This window comes from Sturnus vulgaris, chromosome 12 (genome assembly GCF_052056855.1).
Source record: "Sturnus vulgaris isolate bStuVul1 chromosome 12, bStuVul1.hap1, whole genome shotgun sequence".
Lineage (NCBI taxonomy): Eukaryota > Metazoa > Chordata > Aves > Passeriformes > Sturnidae > Sturnus > Sturnus vulgaris.
This window is the reverse complement of record NC_142254.1, coordinates 2,342,139-2,360,267: the sequence shown is the minus strand read 5'-3', so window position 1 is coordinate 2,360,267 and position 18,129 is coordinate 2,342,139. Positions and strand designations below refer to the sequence as shown.

Here is an 18,129-nt window from a genome sequence, read left to right as displayed (position 1 = left end):
TACAAAGTCACATATTGTTAAATGAATGGGTATATGGAAATTATTGATAGTTTATTGTAAGCGGGATGTGGGTAGGCAGTTGTGCATGCGGGTGTGTGGCCATTAGGTGGAGTATTAATGGGCGCTCGGTTGTTTAGATGGAGGGAACATTTTGGAATATTACTTAATGGGGTGAGGTCAACAACTTGAACAATAATTGGAAGACGAGTTAGCCTATGAGATCTGAGTATTTTAAAACGATTGGTCAGGATTGCACCTTGGTAAGGACCAGCCAGCGGCTAAGAAGAAGACCAATCAGGGTGAGGATTGAAAGCGCACCTATCTAAACGCACTAGAGACTTTAAAATCCACGGGTGCTCAGAACCTGGGTCTTTCGACAGAATTTGGGTTCCGGAGAAACGCTCTGTGCACTGCACAGTCAGAGCTTTGTCTGGTTTGTTGAGTGGAGCCCAGGTTTATCCTGGGTTTCTGCCTCCAGTGTCTTTTGTTTTAATAAAATGAAGTTGACTTTCTAAGAAAGTCTGAGCCTTTCATTTATTTCACTCTGCAGAGCCCTCCTACCCTGCAACAGATTGATACATGCTCCCAGCTTGATGTCATCTGCAAATTTACAGTCCCCTCCCCTCTCTTCCCACTTCTTTTTTAGTTACTTCTTCAACCTCACCCCTCTCCCAGCTCACGGCAACACTCAACAAACCAACCAGAACAAATCCAACCCATCTCAACAACACCACATAGAATCCACAATTTTCAGCAAAATACCACCTCATCTCTCACAATCCTTTCCTTTTATTCTCCTTTTTCGCTGAAGCCCTTGATTTAATTATCCTGTCTGGTCAGCATAAACTGACTCCTTTTGCAAAGCACTTATAAATAAGATTGATCAGTTTTTTATTAGGTCAGTGTTAAATTCATTCTATTTAAAAGTTCCTGATTTGTCAGCTCACGTTGCTGTCCATAGTTCTCCTCCAACTCATTATTTGCCTTTATTCATTATTTGCCTCCCTTCCCTGTCCGGCTGTGACTGGAACTACACCCAAGGCAAAGTGCCTGCAGCCGAGAGAAGGCTGTGGTTAGGTAGCCGGTTCTGTTTGTTGTTGCTGCTGTTGTTGTACGTTTGCCTTGTTATACATACTAGTAAAGAACTGTTCCTCCTTTTCCCCTATCTTTGCCTGAAAGCCCCTTAATTTCAAAGTTATAATAATTTGGAGGGAAGGGGGTCATATTCTCCATTCCAGAGAGGTCCCGCAGGCACCTGTCTTTCCAAACAAGACAAGCTGACAATTAACGATTTCTTGCCAATGGTTTAATTAACAATTAAGGTACAGGTGTTCAGTGGAATTTGGAAGGGTAGCTGCAGGGGTCTCTGGTGATGGGTGTGGGACCATCAGCAGCAGAAGACACGATGTTGCTGGCTCCTGCTGCATGCTGCAGCTGACACAAATGCTGTCACTCAAGTGTTGGTTTCAGTGCACCCGCTTCTTGGGTTCCTGGCTTTTCCCTGGCTGCTGCAATGCAGAGCGTTTTGGTTTGTCAGGACACTCCTGCTCCTGGGCTCTGCCTTTCACAATCACCTCTGCCTTCTTCAGAGCCGGCTTCAGGTTAGGAGTCCTAGGAAGAAAGGGGCTGCTATCAGCCAGATGAACTTTCCAGCCTTTTCTGTGTTCTTGAGAGTACACAGTGCTGCATCCTCTCTCTGTGCAAGCAGTGAGCAGCAAATTAAACAACTGCACTCGCTGCACGGAGGCTGCAGAGGTGCAAGGGCAGGAGCATGACCAGCTAAGTGCCTGCAGCCTAACAGCATACGGGGCTCCATGTAGAGAAGCAGGCCTTGCTTGTCCCAAAAGGAAGCAGAGCTAGGGCCTGGCTGGTCCCTGGATCTCTCATTACAGATTTTGCAACCCTCCAGGAGCTTAATGTTTCATACAGAGTCTTTTCTCAGTGTCTCCCGACCAAGGCCAGATGATGATCTTTCTGTGCTCCTCTGGGTGTTTTGCTGCCTCTCTGGGGCTGCCTGTCTCCAGGCCCACCTCCCCTGAAGGGAGCATGTTAGGAGATGAACCAGGCTGTGCTTGGTGATGCCCAGTAATAGGACAAGAGGCAATGGGCAGAACCTGAGCAGGAAATTCCACCTGAACCTGTGGTTCCTGTTCAGGTGACAGGTTTCCCAGAGAGGGTGTGGAGTATCCCTCACTGGAATTATTCCAGAACTCTCTGGACACAAGCCTGTGCCATGAGCTCTGGGATGGCCCTGCTTGAGCAGGGAAGTGTGACCAGATGACCTACTGTGGTCCCTTCCACCCCGTCCCACCCTGTGATTCAGCGATACCCAGCAGAAGCATGAGGTGGCAAATATGTAGACGTTTCCCACCTGAACAGCACGGTGGTCCTAAACTGCCCTGCGTACTTTGGGGAGAACAGCACGTGAAAGATCTGCTTCTGGCCAGGAAGGATGATGCCATGGTGGGGGTTGATGGAGAACAGTGGCAGGTCACGGATTACATCTGGGAAGATTCTCGGGGAAGAACTGACACGCTGCAGAGAGAGGTGCTTTTGCTCCGAGCGGTGTAGCTTCTTGGAGTGGTCCTGCTGCTTGGGTTGCTCCTGCCGCTCCTCAGAATCCTGCTCCTGCTGCTCCTTGGGCTGCTCCTGCTGCTCCTTGGGTTGCTCCTGCTGCTCCTCAGAATCCTGCTCCTGCTGCTCCTTGGGCTGCTCCTGCTGCTCCTTGGGCTTCTCCTGCTGCTCCTCAGAATCCTGCTCCTGCTGCTCCTTGGGCTTCTCCTGCTGCTCCTCAGAATCCTGCTCCTGCTGCTCCTTGGGCTGCTCCTGCTGCTCCTCAGAATCCTGCTCCTGCTGCTCCTTGGGCTGCTCCTGCTGCTCCTCAGAATCCTGCTCCTGCTGCTCCTTGGGCTGCTCCTGCTGCTTGGCAAGCGGCCTCAGTCTAGAAGGATGCGTCTCAAAAGGATGCTCCTGCTGCCACCAGAAAGGACGCAGCTGCTTTCTGTGATGCCTCAGAGGAGTGGAAGAGAGGAAATGACCTGCAGAGAGGAAGATGACACCTTTTAAAGACAAAATCCTATGTTCCCAGCAACTCTGCCTCCTGCTACAGGTAAGTGGAAGAGAGCTGGAATGCACTTGGAGCATCTCTATCCAAGTACTTTCAGCAGGAAATAGAGGGTCTGGGAGCAGGGTCTCTGCCTGCAGCACACACTCCTGTGCCAGAGGAGGAGAGCTGGTTTTAGACAGTGACTTTGCATTTGCCCTGGTGTGGGGAACTGCACACAGACAGTGGCTGCAGGGCAGCTCACTTATTACAGATTTGTTTTTCCCAGTCTCAGACTTCTCAAAGAGATCACCTAATGTCCCCCTTCCCAGTCCTGACCCAGCATGTGGCTCTCCCCAGAGCCTGGCTCAACTCCTTTGCAGAGCAGAAGTGGCAGAGCAAGAACAAAAGGGGCTGAAAGGCAGAAGGGGACAAGGAGAAAACTCTCCAGCTGCAGTAGGGAAGATGCTGATTAAAGTGGACATGTGGACAAGGATGCAAAAGCAATTAATGTTTTGGGGTGAAGTAGCAGGATCTTCTCCCCAGGCCCTCAGCCACCAAGGGAAATGCCCTTACGCATCAGAGTGGTTGAGTGTGGCTTCTTCACTGCTTCATTATCTGCAGCTTCCACACAGGAGTATTCCAGGGCTACATTCCATGTGTTGTGCATCCTGAAACTGAAAAGCAAGAAGGAGGCATAAAAAAAAAGTCCAATAAATATAAGGCAAATAGTACAGTAACATTGTCTGATGGACTCCTGGCACCACTTTCTGTTGAGGAGCATCTTCTTCCCCAGGCAACTCTGCCATGCTCAAACTGCTGTCCTGGGCAGCCCAAAAAGTACTTCCAGGTCTGGAAGTTTAAGAGGAAAGAGCCAACATGGTGCCCAGGACATCGAGGCTAAGAGGCTTACTCTAGACTTTAGGTCTTGCTTTGACTGCAAACTTATTCTTGATTAGATGAGGACAGGTGATATGCAGTGAAAGCAAACCCATGGCTGTTCTCAGCAGAAAGATATGGCAGCACTGAACCTCTCCTGACCACCATCTCCTGCTTGGCTTTGCCTGCACATAAATGGGCCTGGGGTAGAGTTCTGGGAAGCAGGCACTGGGTCAGCCCTGGCAAAGGCAGCTCCCGCTCACAGGGCCCTGCTGGCCTCCAGCACTCACGTGGCTGTCCTTGTCTGGTTGGGCAAGGTATCCTTGAGCTGAACCACGATCATATTCCTTTTGAACTGGGTGTTGACAACAAAGGCACTGAGGTACACCTTGGCCGCCTGGATGCTCTCCACAGTGTAAGCCGGTTCCAAGTCTGTCTCAATCATCTGCAAACAGAGGAGGGAAGAATCACTGAGCACAGCCCAGAAAGTCAAGCTGAGAAGGGAATCTTTTGGCCTCCAACACAAGCCTCATAGGGGGACGAGAAAGGACCATTCACTTTTACTTCCCTGGAAAGATGACAAAATCGGGACTGATCTGCTACAGTAGTTCTTTCTACCCACTGATTAAAGCAGTCACTACCACAGCTGTTAATCTATCCATGGAGACTATAACTGCATTCCAGTCCCTGTACTTCAAACTTGTAGAGGGACTGGATTTTTTCCTGGTCCCCTATAAATCCAGCAGGTCTCAAAATTAGGATTAAGTTCCCCTGCTGAAGCTCTGTGGTGGAGAACCCCAAGACTGAAGAGTTCTAGAGAGCACCTTTTTCTTCTTGTCTTAGGAGAAAGTGCTCTCCAGATGTCATGTGTGGAGCAACAGCCACACTGCTGGGAGCTGGGGATGGGCACTTTGGGATGTGAAAGATCTCACTAGGAAAGTCTCCAACTGCAGATGTTCTCATAGAAAAGAGGATGGTTTAGAGGCCTTGAAATGGTCCAGAAACTGAGAAAGAACCTTCAGCCAAGATGAGTGTGTTTGGCAATAATGACAATAAAAGCAGGAGTCTCTGGAGATGATCTTTCTCCAGACTCCTCCATAGTGTCATGCAACAGTGTCATACAGTGCCTGGGCTACTCCATGATGAGATATCCCACACAATACAAAGACCACAACAAAAATCTCTGGTATCCATGCAGGCAAAACTTGAAGTAAACCAGTAGAAGTGTATTTCTCTCCACTTCAAAAGAAGAGACAGAGTACAACAGACTTAACTCCTCGTTGGTAAAAAGGCACTAAATGAGATTAAGACATTTCTAACACCATCAAATGGGATAAAATTATAAAACATTGTCTCCCATTCAACATGGCCTGCAACACTTGTGCTTGTGGCACAGACTGATCGTTTGTGTGTGGCTAAAGGTCTCTTGTCAAAAGGCTTCTCCCTCTTGTGTGAGTGTATCTGGTCACTGTGCATCCAGCTCTCCCCGAGAATGCACTACTGGTGAACCCCACAGCTGTCCAATGTCCAGAGGAAGCAGGAGCTGCTCAGCTGGCAGTGATGGTGTTACGGTGGTTCTTTTTGTAAAAGCTGGGTTGGCTTTTTTTTGTTGTTTTGCTCCTTACCTTCTCATTCTCAGACCAGCTGGCTGCTGGGTCTTTCCTGGTGGTATCCTCCCTTGTGACAAGGCACATTTGGTCCTCCCAGTCTTGAACCTTCCTTTGTGGTAGCTCAAAGTTGAACTTGATCACCTTACATTTCACAAGGTGCCTCCTGAAGGTGGCTGGGAAATCTGATTTCAAGGTCACTGTGATGTCCTTGGCACAGCCAGGATAGAGGTGTCCCATCTAAGGAGAATCAGGGAATCAAGACCAAACTGGAAGCACTGCCAAGGGCAGGACTGACAGCAGAAAGGACTGATGTAGTGAGGAGCTGTGCCAGGAATCTGCACCTCAGTGTGGATTTATGTGAAGTTTGATAGACAAAAGTATGAACAGAAGGTGCCACCTCCCATAACATGGAGCCTTCTCTGCAAGGCTGGCAGCCTTGGCCAAGGCAAGCCAGGGACTGCATCTCCTCCATGGCACTGGAATGGGCTATCACTGCTACGTGAGGACTCCCTGCCAGCTCCTGGGAACAGCAGGGCAGGGCTTGAGCAATGGGGAAAGGCAGAGCAGTCCATGCTCACCTTGGGGGAGAACTGGAATGCGGTGTCTGCCTCCCACTCAAAGTACATGACCTTCGTACTGGTATGGTTGGTGATGGCGAAGGTCCTGCGGTAGGGCCTCCCGACAGGACAGTCCCCAAACTGGATGTGATTCACTCTGACAGCTGTTAAGGAGGAGAGCAAGGGATCTCAGCACGCACGGAGCTCCACCCGCTCCCCTCACGTGCACAGATACCCGTATGTTCAATGCTTCCTTGCTCCAAGCCTTCCTCCTGCTGGGAGGGAGTTCCCCAGGCAGCTCCCCATCCCACCACTTTCAGGGAAACACCCTGACACATCCCCAGGCCAGCGACATGCAGCACAACACACACTGCTCTGCATGCATGGCTGCCACGCCCACAGGCCACCAAGTCCTGTGGGTGACAGCCCAGGCCTGGCTAGAGAGAGGACACACATGATCTGACATTTTCCTCTTCCTTGCTCCACCTTGGCAGCTTCTCCTCTCTTACCATCAATGATGTCTTTCTTCAGACTGCTCTTAGCATTCTTCTCCTCTATGTCTTCCTCTAGTCCATCAAGGGTGAATTCATCCTTGTGGCCTTCACCCACCAGCTCTATCAGGGTCTTGTCAGAGTAGATGTCTGCCACTAACACACGAATCTTCCCTTCCAGACGCTGAGCCAGGGGGGGTTTGAAAATGACATCAAACTTTGTCGACTGCCCGTGATGCAGAAGCAGGAAAGGCTTCTCTGGGGGCTTGCTCTCTGCACAGCAATGGAAATCAGAGTTAAGTGATACAGCTCTACAGAGGAAATATTTCCATAGGATATATGAGGAATAAGAGGTTGAAACCAGCTGCCTTCTAAGCACAGGTTCTATACCCAGTGATTGCAGACTCTCTTCCTATGTTCACGAGACTGCCACCTCCAGACACATCACCACTTAAGCAGCTTAACATCAGTTTGATGCCCAGCCCTCATTCCATCTGCTTCCAGCCAGCTCCAGCCATATGGAAAGCTGAGCCAGGGTGCTTTCAGCTTCTGCTGGCTGTCTGTGTGCTCAAGGGCTACATCCATTCAGGCTGGTACCTTCCCAATGCAGCAAATACCTCAGAGGGCCCACTGAGGAAGTGACAACTCAACCCACTATATCTAGAAGAGAAGAACTTCCTACAACTTGCTAGGAGGAAACCCTGCAAAAGTCCCCAAGAAAAGCTTGGGGGACAGAGAGCTGAAGGAAAGAAACTGTGTGTAACATCTGGCTGCTGCTCAGAGAAGCCAAGAGCAGGGCACACGTTTTTCTTCTGTGCATGATCACACTTCATGGTTAATGAATTTACCATTTCCAGTGCAGTCCTCTTCCACATCTTCAGTATAGGATCTGTCGAGTATGGAGCTCTTGCTCGTCAGGAAGAATGCTCCGTGTTCATCCTCCAGGTGTAACATAAACTGAGAAAAGGGGACACAGAGCACAATGATACTGGTGTGAGTACACGATGGCACAGGGACTGACACCACAGTGCTGCTGGTCCTGCACGGGAACCCAGCACCTCTCCCATTACAAACAGCCCTTAGCACAACAGTTAAATCAAACCAGCTGGGAAAAAAGGGTGTTCAGAGACATTTGGATAGAACTGACACAGAACCAAACAGGACAGAAACTAATTAGCAGAATGTAATTAAACCACAACTAAGTTTACGTAAAATGTAGTAAACTGGAATCAAATGCAATCGAATAGAACTGGGAAATCACACATGTCCATGAGAACAAAAGGTGACCTGAGAGCCAGGGGGGAAAATACTCCATCACCTTTCTTGTGTTCAACTTAAAGAAGAAAGACTGGAAAGAAAATTTCCAAGAACTCCTTTCTTGGATGTCAGTCACTTGCTTAAAAAGAATTTCTGACATCTCATCCCAGGTCTGCCATGTTTTTTGGGACCCTTCCCCTGTGCCACAAGCACTTGTTCCCAAACCAGAGCATTCCCTGAGCAGGTTCTCACCTTGACAGGTATGACGCCATTGTTACGGATGACCAGGGGGAGCACCTCCGAATCCCCCACCTGGAGCCTCTTGAAGCGCAGCACAGCATTTCCCCTCTTGCTGCGAGCACCTGGGCACACGACTGTCACCTGTGGCACATGCCCCTTCCCACTGATGGTGAAGGTCAAGGTTTGGGGTTTAATTTTCACAGAGCTGCAGGAGAGGCACAGAAACGATTTCAGCTGGCACTAACCCATTTCTCACTGGGCAAGTGAAGCAGCAAGGGCCACCCGCAATGTTTTCCCTGCCTGGTGCACTTGTACCCCACAACACAGTCCCCCACCAGCCTCTTCCCAATCCACTCAGGGCCATTCACAAAAGGAATCTGCTCCAAAGAGCCAGAGCCTTCCACAACAACAGTTAATAATTTCACTTAATTGATTCATGCAGTACAGCAGGTAAATGAGGCACTCCATGAGATATGGCAAATCCCCTGGCTGCAGTGAGAGGAGACATATGCAACAAGCAAAAGCACAGCATGAAAGCAGTACAAAAGCAAGAAGGCAAAAGTAAATAATCGTCAGCATCAGTCAAGATCATTTCCAAGAACAGTAATAAAGCAATTGCTTATTAGCAATTAGACTTCTCTTGTTCCAATTCAGCCACTAAAGGGTTGAGGAAAGGCAGGTCAAAGCCCCACGACACAGGGCAGAGGAACTGGGCTCCTCTTTCATACCAGCTCCAATCATTCAGATAAAACAGCTTAATGAATGTCAGGGAATTACAGAGGATCACTTAATTTTACAGAAACAAGGAGGAAATTGTGACCGATGATTTGCTGGGACCAAAACTGCTTCATCTAAGCCTTTGTCCTTGGAAACCTGCAGCTCAGCTGCAGCACATCTCAATTGACTACCTAATATTTCCCTGTCTTCATAGTTCCTCATACAGGCTAAACCATCAGCCTCATTTTCTGCTCTAACAGCTACTGCCTCCCAGATCAACTCATGCCAAGTTCTCTGCCTAAGGCTACTGAAAGCATTAGAGCTAACAAGAGATCTGTGTCTTCCCAGTGGAGAGGCAGCTCCCTCTCAGTGGATCAGGATCAGTGAAGCCTCCCCCAATATCTCACAGGGTCAGTTACCCTTTTGGGATGACAAGGGAAGCCTTGAAAGTGCAGTCCAGCTGGAGTGTGTCCAGAGAAGGGCAACAAGGCTCATGAGGGTTGGGAAAATGTCCCGTGAGGAGTAGCTGAGGGAGCTGGGTTTGTTCATTCTGGAGCAGAGGCTCAGGAGGGGCCTCAGGGCTCTCTCCAGCTCCCTGACAGGAGTGTGCAGTGAGGTGGGGTCGGTCTCTTCTGCTGGGCCTGCCGTGAGAACCAGAGGAACTGGCCTGACGCTGAGAGAGGAAAGTCAGGTTAGATTTTAGAAAAAATTTGTCCCAGTTCAGGCCTAGGAACAGGTTGGCCAGGGAGGTGGTGGAGTTGCCATCCCTGGAGGTGTTAAAGAGGCCTCTGGATCTGACACTGGGAAATGGTTTCTTGGTTTAGGGTTTGCAGTGGCAGTGCTGGGCTGACGTTGAAGTGGATGGTGTTAAAGATCGTTTCCAGCCCTGATGGTTCTACAATTGCAAGCGCTTCCCGTCGGGCTGAGGGGAAGGCTCAGCGCTGTCCCGAGTCCGAGGGCGGCCGCGCCCTGAGGGGCCGGGCCGGGCGCCGCCCTCAGCTCCGCGGGGCCGCCGCTGCCCCTCATCGCGGCGTTCCCGTCCCTGTCAGCCCGGCCATCCCATCGCTGTCAACCCGGCGATCCCGTCCCTCATCCCGGCCATCCCGTCCCTCAGCAGTGCGGACCCACCTCGCTTCGGGGTCTGCCCGGAGCCACCCGCACCGCCGGGTCAGCGGTACCTGAGCCGTGACCCATTTTCTCCCTCGGGAGTCGCCAGCACTCCCACCGAAGAACGCAGCTGCTGTTTCATCTTTAGACTGTTGCCTTCCTCACACCCCTCCACCCCACCTTTTCATTTTAAAATTTTGATATGTTCTTTCCTTTTTATATTTGGGCTGATGTGGAGTGCTTGCTAAGACTTCAAAGCGGAGCTCTGATAATGAGCTGTAAATCACACACGGCTGATCTGGGGGAGGAGCTGAAATAGGCCAGGACACCCCCAAGTCCTCACGGCCTCAGCTGCTGCTGTGGGCTTTGGTTTCCACAGGACACCAACAATCCGCACTTGTCCCCTGTGGCCTTTGGTCCCTGCGTTCCAAAGGATAAGTGCCGCCGAGGCTGCCTGGTCTACTGACCGTGCCAGCCATGTGCTCCGGTGCTGCTGAACACACACATTGACAGTCTGCACTTCTCCGGGAGTGGCTTTTGAGGTTTGAGGGCATGTGACTGGGTTCTTTTCCATAGCTGATGGAGAAGAGGTAATCTGTTTTATGCGCAACCTTTGCCAGGTGCTTGTTGAAGCAAATCTAGTTGCTTGTCTTTCCACCTTACCTTGTGATGCAACAACAGAGGTGAGCTATTTGCATCTAATGAATGTAGGCTGGCTTATAAATACTATTTCATGTACCTTCTGTAGGTTGCAAAAGTAAAAGATACAGCTAAGTTCAAGATGTATCCTTGTATACATACAGTTTTAAACCCCTTGTGCTTCCTATATTGTATAATTGTCTAAAGATGTATTAAATTAAACTCTTCTGAAATGGAATTAGCTCCAGAGTGAAGTCATTTTTACAGCCTTCCTTTTTTGGGGGTGTTTTTTGTTGTTCCTTAGGCTGGTGGGGTGGTAGCAGTAGGACAAAGGGCTGAGGAAGGCTCGCAAGCTTCTGCCTGTTGTGGCGGGGTTGGATTGCAGGAAAATGAAATGCATGTCTGTTATCACTTCTGAAAGGCTAAAGGGAGATGAACTCTCTAAATTCTCCCTGTCTGATGGAAGCAGCAAAGGAAAGGGGACGATCAGTAACACTAAACAGAAAGTAGGTCTGGCTGTCTTCGTTAAGATGACAATGATACTGCTTTGAGCCTTTGCTCCACTTTGAGAAGGAAAATGAATCCATTATTAAGCTGGATTCACCACCGACTCAAAGTTTCTACCTGGAGCCAAGTAATTTTTTGAGAAAATGTGATAGGTTACTGTGATGCAGGACTCAGCACTTGGACTTGTTAAACTTTGTTGTTGGACTCAGTCTCTCCATCCAGCCTGTCCAGGTCCTCTGCAGAGCCCTCCTACCCTGCAACAGATTGATACATGCTCCCAGTTTGATGTCATCTGCAAATTTATAGTCCCCTCCCCTCTCATCCTGAATCATGGTTTTAAAAATTTAAGATTTTTGCTAAGAGTAGAAGTAGTTTCCATGACCAAGATGTAAGTTAGGTAGGTAAATGGTAGGTTAATAATTTCTAGATGCTTAGGCTAGAGCTAATTGGTATAATTATCTGCTATTATACATTTAAGTACGGAAGAACGTAGAATAAGTTAAACCGTTAACCATGAAGCATGAAGCCTTGGATTGTGCCAGAGGGTCACTGAGACCTGATGAAGACTCTCCTGACTTCATCCTTCAAGACCCCTCACCCATTTTGAGACCACTGACCCAAATTCAAGAGAAGAACTGTGCATGCGTGAAGGACTAATGGGCTCCTTTTAATATTGGATGGGGATGGGAGGTGCTGGGGTTATGCATATGTATTGTATGTGAGATCTTGGGGAATAAAAAGGCAAAGAACCTTGTTCGGGGTGGTCACGCCTTTCGGAGGTGACTCCCGTGCCACCTGCTGGTGAATAAACATTCCACTTTCTAACTTTGATTAGTTAGAGGGTCTTTGTCCATGATTATACAGGTTTTTTTAATGGTTCATTTGGCGAGCCAGCCAGGAGAAGGCTCTGCTTGGCTGTGAGACCAGCCCAGGTAGTGGACTCCTCGGGGCGCCCCCGGGATATTTCTGGAAGAGGGGGCTCCGCTGCCCGAACTGTTCATCCAGCAGCAGACAAGGACTCCTGACTTCCAAAACTCCAGACAAAAGGGTATGTTTAAAAAATTGAAACAATTGAAGTTGTGACCTGTAAGGCGTATGCATGGTCAGGAAAGGCCATTGGTAAGTCGTGGGAGACGTCCCACGCACAACTTGTGCCTCTGCGTGCTTGCAAGACTTGTTTGGTATTTGGCTGTACTTGGTTACCAGCAGAGAATCTTGTTAAAGTTATTATACCAAGTCGAAAGGGCTCGGTCTGTAATTGCTGGCAGTAGATTTTGCCATTTGTTGTGCCGTAGAGTGCTCTGTATGCTAGCAGTGTGAGGCTAGCACTTGTAAAGGCAAAATCCTGGTGTATGGTTGTTGAACTGTGTGAGCATGTCCTAATTGTGAGAGTGGTTGAGAGAGAGCTTGTTGAGACATGCTATTAGCACAAAATGAATGGGAGTTTGGACCCGCGGTTCCGTTCTCTGGCGACTGAAACGGCCGGGGAAAAACGAAGTGAGTGGGGTGCATGAAATCCTTAAAAACTCCCTCCCTGCTGTGACTGTGGTGTGTGTGTTCTGGTTACCAAAGACAGTATTCACTATAACTGTATTTCTGAGGCAATAGTTCCTTTTGACTTGTGCAAAAAGTTATAAGGGAAGCACAGCCTGAGTGAAAGAGTTTATTAGTGTTTAGGAAATGAGGCATGAATACTTGTGAAGTAAATTGAGGACAAAAGACATGACCAGTTTTGGGAAGGAAAAGTCCTTGACAAGAGGCTGTGTTTGTAGATTGTTGAAATCAGAATAAGAGCAGCATCAGTTTAAGGATTCAATCTAACCAGATGAATAGAAGGAATTTCTTTACCTCAGTGGTTTGGGCTCGACACACAGGAGTTTGTGAATTCAGTAAACTAGTGGACAGACAGGAGAAATAAGAAAACATATTTTAAAAGTTTACATCGGACATCTACTGGAGGACTTGTGGCTTTGGATTGGGAGCAACAAGCTGTGGAAAATTCAAAAAGCTAAGAAAGAGTGAATGAAATAGCTTGTATTTATAGGAATTTTCCTGCAGTTTTTGGTAGATCTAGAGGTTGGCCTTGTGCCTGGGTATTATTACTATTGTTCTTCTGCTAACCAGCACAGTAAATGTAAACAACAGCTCCTTGATCGAGCTGATAAGTGGAAAGTTACATTTAGTACCTGAGCTGTGGGCTGTAAGAAAAAGTCTAGGAAAGGACTGCAAGGATCTTGTCTTGCTGAGTGAAAAGCAGGACAAGAAGCAAAGGACAAGATAATAAGAATTAAAGCAGAGTACCAGTTTTGTTAAGGAGGGATGACGGGAACTAACCAGAGTAAAGAGATCCCTAAAACTAGTCCTTTGGGGTGCATTTTGGCACATTGGAAGGAGCTAGTGGGGTATGGAGGCTCAGAGAACCAAAAGACCCTTGTAAAGTTTTGTACACAATGGTGGCCACTTTATAAACTTGAGGGGGGAGCCAGGTGGCCCTCAGTTGGATATTTACATTATGAAACTTTGTTACAGCTTATGTTATTTTTGAGACACAGAAATGGGAGGAGGTGACTTATGCTGACTGGGTTTTTTTTGGGTTTTTTTTTTCTCTCCTGAATCACCCTGAGTGGCAGAAAGATTGTGGACTCAGAGCCTCCTCTGACCCCTTGGTATTGGTCTTAGAAAAAGACAACGAGGCTAAGTTAAAATAAGGTTGTAGTACATGCTCCATAAACCAACGTTGCACCCACCCTGATAAGGTGTATCCAGCTAACCCTCTGGAATAAGAATTGGGGAATTTGTTTGAACCAGCCACTAAAAGGCAAAGGGGGGTGAGAGGGGAAGCAAATTTAAGACGGTTATTAACCTCAACTTCCGCTTTACCTTCTACTTCTGAAAAAAAGCCAGCTCGAGTTACTTCAGCTCCTATTCCCCCATTCCACTTCCTGAGATTTCTTCTTCTATCCAGACTCCGGCCTATGCTCCATCCCCCACTCCAGTTAAAGCAATTTCTATTCCAACTCCAGTAACCAGAAGGAAGAAAAGGTGATGATCAAAGAAGAGGAGATTGAAAAGAGGAATGGAGCAGAAGATCTTACCCTAGGAGACCCTCTGGTTATAAAAAAGGTAGGGAACAAAGAAAAAAAGTAAATAAAGTTTTGATAGACACAGGAGCAACATATTTGATGTTAAATAAAGCCTTAATACCAATAACAGATGATTATGTCATGGTAAAGGGGGCAACTGGCCAATCTGAAAGGGCATATTTTTGTAGCCCATTGAAATATAAACTTGGGAAACAATGGGGAATTCATAGATTTTTATATATGCCCAATGCTCCGTTAGCACTTTTGGGTAGGGATCTACTGGAACTATTAGAAGCAAAAATAATATTCAAAAATGGGGAAATTAATTTGGAGGTAAAAGATCAGCAATACGTGGAACTGTTAAACTTAATGCTAATAACCAAAGATATTGAAGCTGAAAACAAAGAAGACATTATTAAGAAAATAAAAGATCAGGTTTTCCCTGGGATGTGGGCCTCCAATATACCAGGGAGAACAAAGAATGCTCTACCAGTACAAATCCGGCTTAAAGAAGGAAAACAACCAGTTAGGATTAGACAATACCCCTTAAAAAAGGAAAGTAGAGAAGGGATTAGTTCAGTAATTAAGAACTTTTTGCAAATAGGACTACTAAAAAAATGTCAATCTGATTTTAATGCTCCTATTTTGCCCGTAAAAAAGCCTGATGGATCATACAGGTTAGTACAAGATTTAAGTGCTGTTAATAAGATAACTGAAGATTTATACCCAGTGGTTGCCAACCCCTACACCTTGTTAACTTGTTTAACATCTGAACTAACCTGGTTTACTGTTTTAGATTTGAAGGATGCTTTCTTTTGCCTTCCTCTCCATGAAACCAGCCAGAAAATTTTTGCATTTGAATGGGAAAATCCCAAAACTGGACGTAAAACTCAGCTCACATGATGTGTACTACCCCAGGGGTTCAAGAACTCCTCTACCATATTTGGAGAACAGCTGGCAAAAGATCTAGAATCCTGGGAAGCTCCATGAGAAGGAGGACATCTGTTACAGTATGTGGACGACCTCCTGATAGCTACTAAGACTCAAGAAGCATGTATGGAGTGGACAGTAAGTCTCCTAAATTTCTTGGGTCTACAGGGGTATCGAGTATCCCAGAAGAAAGCCCAGATGGTGACATGAACAGTTGTCTATTTGGGCTATGAGATTAGTGCTGGACAAAGAACCTTGGGACAAGATCGCAAGGAAACAATATGCCAGACCCCAAAACCCCAAACAGTGAAAGAACTGAGAACCTTCTTGGGCATGACAGGGTGGTGCAGATTATGGATTTACAATTATGGGCTGTTAGTCAAACCCCTATATGCCTTGATTACGGAGGGAAACAAAGGTCTCCAATGGACGAAAGAAGCAACATGAGCCTTTGACCAACTAAAAAGGCTCTCATGTCAGCTCCAGCCCTGGGACTTCCAGATGCGAGTAAACCATTCTTCCTGTTTTCTCATGAAAAGCAGGGGATTACTCTGGGAATACTAGCACAAGACCTGGGCCCGTACTGGAGGTACACTCCTAGTCAGTCCTCTTGTGCTTAATGAGCTACTTCAGAAGGCTCTTTCCTCGGTAAAGTGGGCAGCAGTTCTGCCTGCTGACCGTGAAGAGCAAGCTGAATTCAGCTTAGAGGAAATATAAAATATTTGGGAAAGACACAGGCGTGCTTCACCACCCCTAGAAAAATGAACATGTGCCAAGAATGGCAGCAAAGGGGCTATAAAAGAACTCCTGACTGAGCTCTTAAAATTGGTTTATTTTTTTTTTTTTTTTTTTAAGACAAGCTAGAGATGCATTTCACCCATGTTCCCTAAGCGACCCAAGGACTGAAAAACTGCTGCTGTGAGTAAGCAGAAGTAGACAGCCAGAGTAGGTTTATCAAGCACTGGCTCTGGGTCCAGCATTTCTCCTTACCAGCATTACCTTTGTCTTTGCCTTTCAGCTCCATGGCAGCCTTGGTGCAAAGCTCCCGAGCACAGCGCCCTGCTTGGCTCTGATCATCGGCAATGGCCTCTTTCACCACGGTGTCAATGGACAAGTGAGCAGCGTCATAGTAGCGACACAGGGCCTCCACTACCTCTGTCTTTCCTGAGAGAGAGGAGGATTACTTGGTGACACTTTCATATGAGGCATTACAGGGACATACCCCTGGACAAATCTCGAACAAGATTTCAAAGTTAAAAGTCAGTGGGAAAGCAAGTGTCCCTCCGGGGAGGCCATGAAGGAAACAGCTGGAGAGTGGGTACAAGCTCTGAATTCTAGAGTCAGGAGGATCATCTCCACCTCCTGTTCAGCTGGGGACTTTGGTGTAAGCACTGTGGTCCACCAGGATGTGTTCCTCCTGCCTGCCACTCTCCCTGCAGCCCAGGGTTGCAGCTCACATACCTGCCCAAGGTGGCCCATGGACAATGACAGCAATCCCTCTGTCCTGCTGTGCTTCACGCCTCTCTGAAGATGAGTCGATGTCCAGATGGTGCATGACAGCCCGAGAGATAGAATTCCCAGTCACTTCCACCATGGGCTCAGGAGAGGATGTGACAGCCTCGTGATACACTGCAGTGCAAAACCAAGGAGAAAAGTCAACTTCCCACCTTCCTTTGATCCTCATCATCCTCCCATCTCCTCAGATCCCAGGAAAGGAGACTTGGTCAAAGCAACATGAGCTTGTTCTTTTGTTGCTAGGAAAGTGCAAATATAAAAGAGCCAGTGATATTAGACCTGGTCCTGCTGGCTGAAGAACTCATGCAATCCTAGTCTTTGTGGCTAAGGGACACAAGGGAATATCCTGATTATTTCCCCAGTCTATGGCAGGCAGATAGGAGCTTGCTTTGGCTACGTTCAGGGTTGGTAGAGTGTAGCTGTCGGGGTTTGGGGTTTTTTTTTCCCCGATCTGCCATAACAAGCCTTTCCTGGTGTCTCAGGCAGGTTTCAGCCTAGCCAGCAGAGAAGAGAAACTGAGAAAGCTGCACGGAGGTTCCGCAGACACTTTATTTCTTCCACACAGGGTTCCTGGCAGCAGTCCACTGGACAGGGTACAAGTAGAGGTTTTTGTAGGGTGAGGGTGTCTTGGAAATGAACCAATAATATAAGGGATTTTGTTATTAACCAATCTACAAGAGATATTAGGTGAAAAGAGAACCAATTATCTAAGGCATTGAAAATGGACCAGTAGAATCACAGAGAGAAAAAGCAGGGATTGGCAAAGGGGGAAAATATTTTTCTAGTATTAGTCATTCTAAGTAAGTAACTTCTTATCTAAGGGCTTATTCTCCAGGGAGGCCTCTCTTGGGTGCCTGCATCTTCCACAGTGAGGGTCTCTGCTCCGTCCACAGTAGAGGATGCCACAGCCCTTCACCCAAGAGTTCCTCCACCAAGCTGGGGAACAGACAGCTGCTAAAAGCATGGGCTTTCCCTGGAGAACAAGGTGACAGAGACTTCAGGGTGTATGGCTGGACTCTCTGCTGTGACCACAGTCAAGACAGACACCACCAAACCCTCACTGTTTTTCTGACCTGATGCTGCCTTGCCCATGGCCTCAGCCTCAGCCTCAGCCGTGGCCTCTGCCACGGCCTTGAGCTCTCCCTGTTGAGCCTTCAGCCGCTTCTGTGCTTCATAGTCCTCCAGCACCTCTGGGGGCAGCGTCCCACTCCCGGCGCGTGGAGGCATCAGAAAGTTCTTTTGGTACTCAGACCCCAGTGCCATCCGCAGGATCTGTGCACGCAGGGAAGAGAAACCATACACAAGATTCCTTTTCTCACCTCTCATCACACGCACTTAACAAACCCATTTTCTGTCTCCTCCCTTCCTCCCAACAACACAAACTATTTAAGTCCTCCCACAGCACATCAGCAGAGTTAGCTTTTCCCTGGGGATTGCCTCCATCTCCCTGGCACAAGCCTGGGAATGCTGGAGTGCTGTGAAGCTCGGGCAGCATGTACACGGAGACCAGACCTGCCTTCTCACCTTCTCCTCCTCAAGACACTGCTCATCAAA

At 47.8% G+C, this 18,129-nt stretch overlaps 1 protein-coding gene across 1 annotated transcript; it reads right to left on the bottom strand.

The window, feature by feature from the left end:
* Positions 1-1,336: 1,336 nt before the first annotated feature.
* LOC148222329 (uncharacterized) lies at positions 1,337-17,838 on the bottom strand. The gene is made up of 14 exons (XM_088172245.1): positions 17,637-17,838; positions 16,522-16,689; positions 16,060-16,224; positions 8,393-8,474; positions 8,090-8,282; positions 7,429-7,537; positions 6,599-6,853; positions 6,111-6,253; positions 5,548-5,769; positions 4,213-4,367; positions 3,620-3,720; positions 2,929-3,038; positions 2,372-2,667; positions 1,337-1,794 (listed from the first exon to the last, which is right to left on the bottom strand). Exons 1-14 carry the CDS (start codon positions 17,836-17,838, stop codon positions 1,467-1,469), a joined length of 2,529 nt encoding a protein of 842 aa, XP_088028371.1. The 3' UTR covers positions 1,337-1,466.
* Positions 17,839-18,129: the final 291 nt, after the last annotated feature.

What these genes read in the sequence shown, in the direction of transcription:
- LOC148222329 (XM_088172245.1), bottom strand. Translation starts at nt 17,838, where the DNA reads ATGGCACTGGGGTCTGAGTACCAAAAGAACTTTCTGATGCCTCCACGC. An exon ending in AGCATCAGGTCAGAAAAACA is followed by an intron (nt 16,690 to 17,636) that starts GTGAGGGTTTGG and finishes TTTGCACTGCAG; the next exon opens with TGTATCACGAGGCTGTCACA. An exon ending in GAAGAAAGACATCATTGATG is followed by an intron (nt 6,254 to 6,598) that starts GTAAGAGAGGAG and finishes CCTCCTTAACAG; the next exon opens with CTGTCAGAGTGAATCACATC.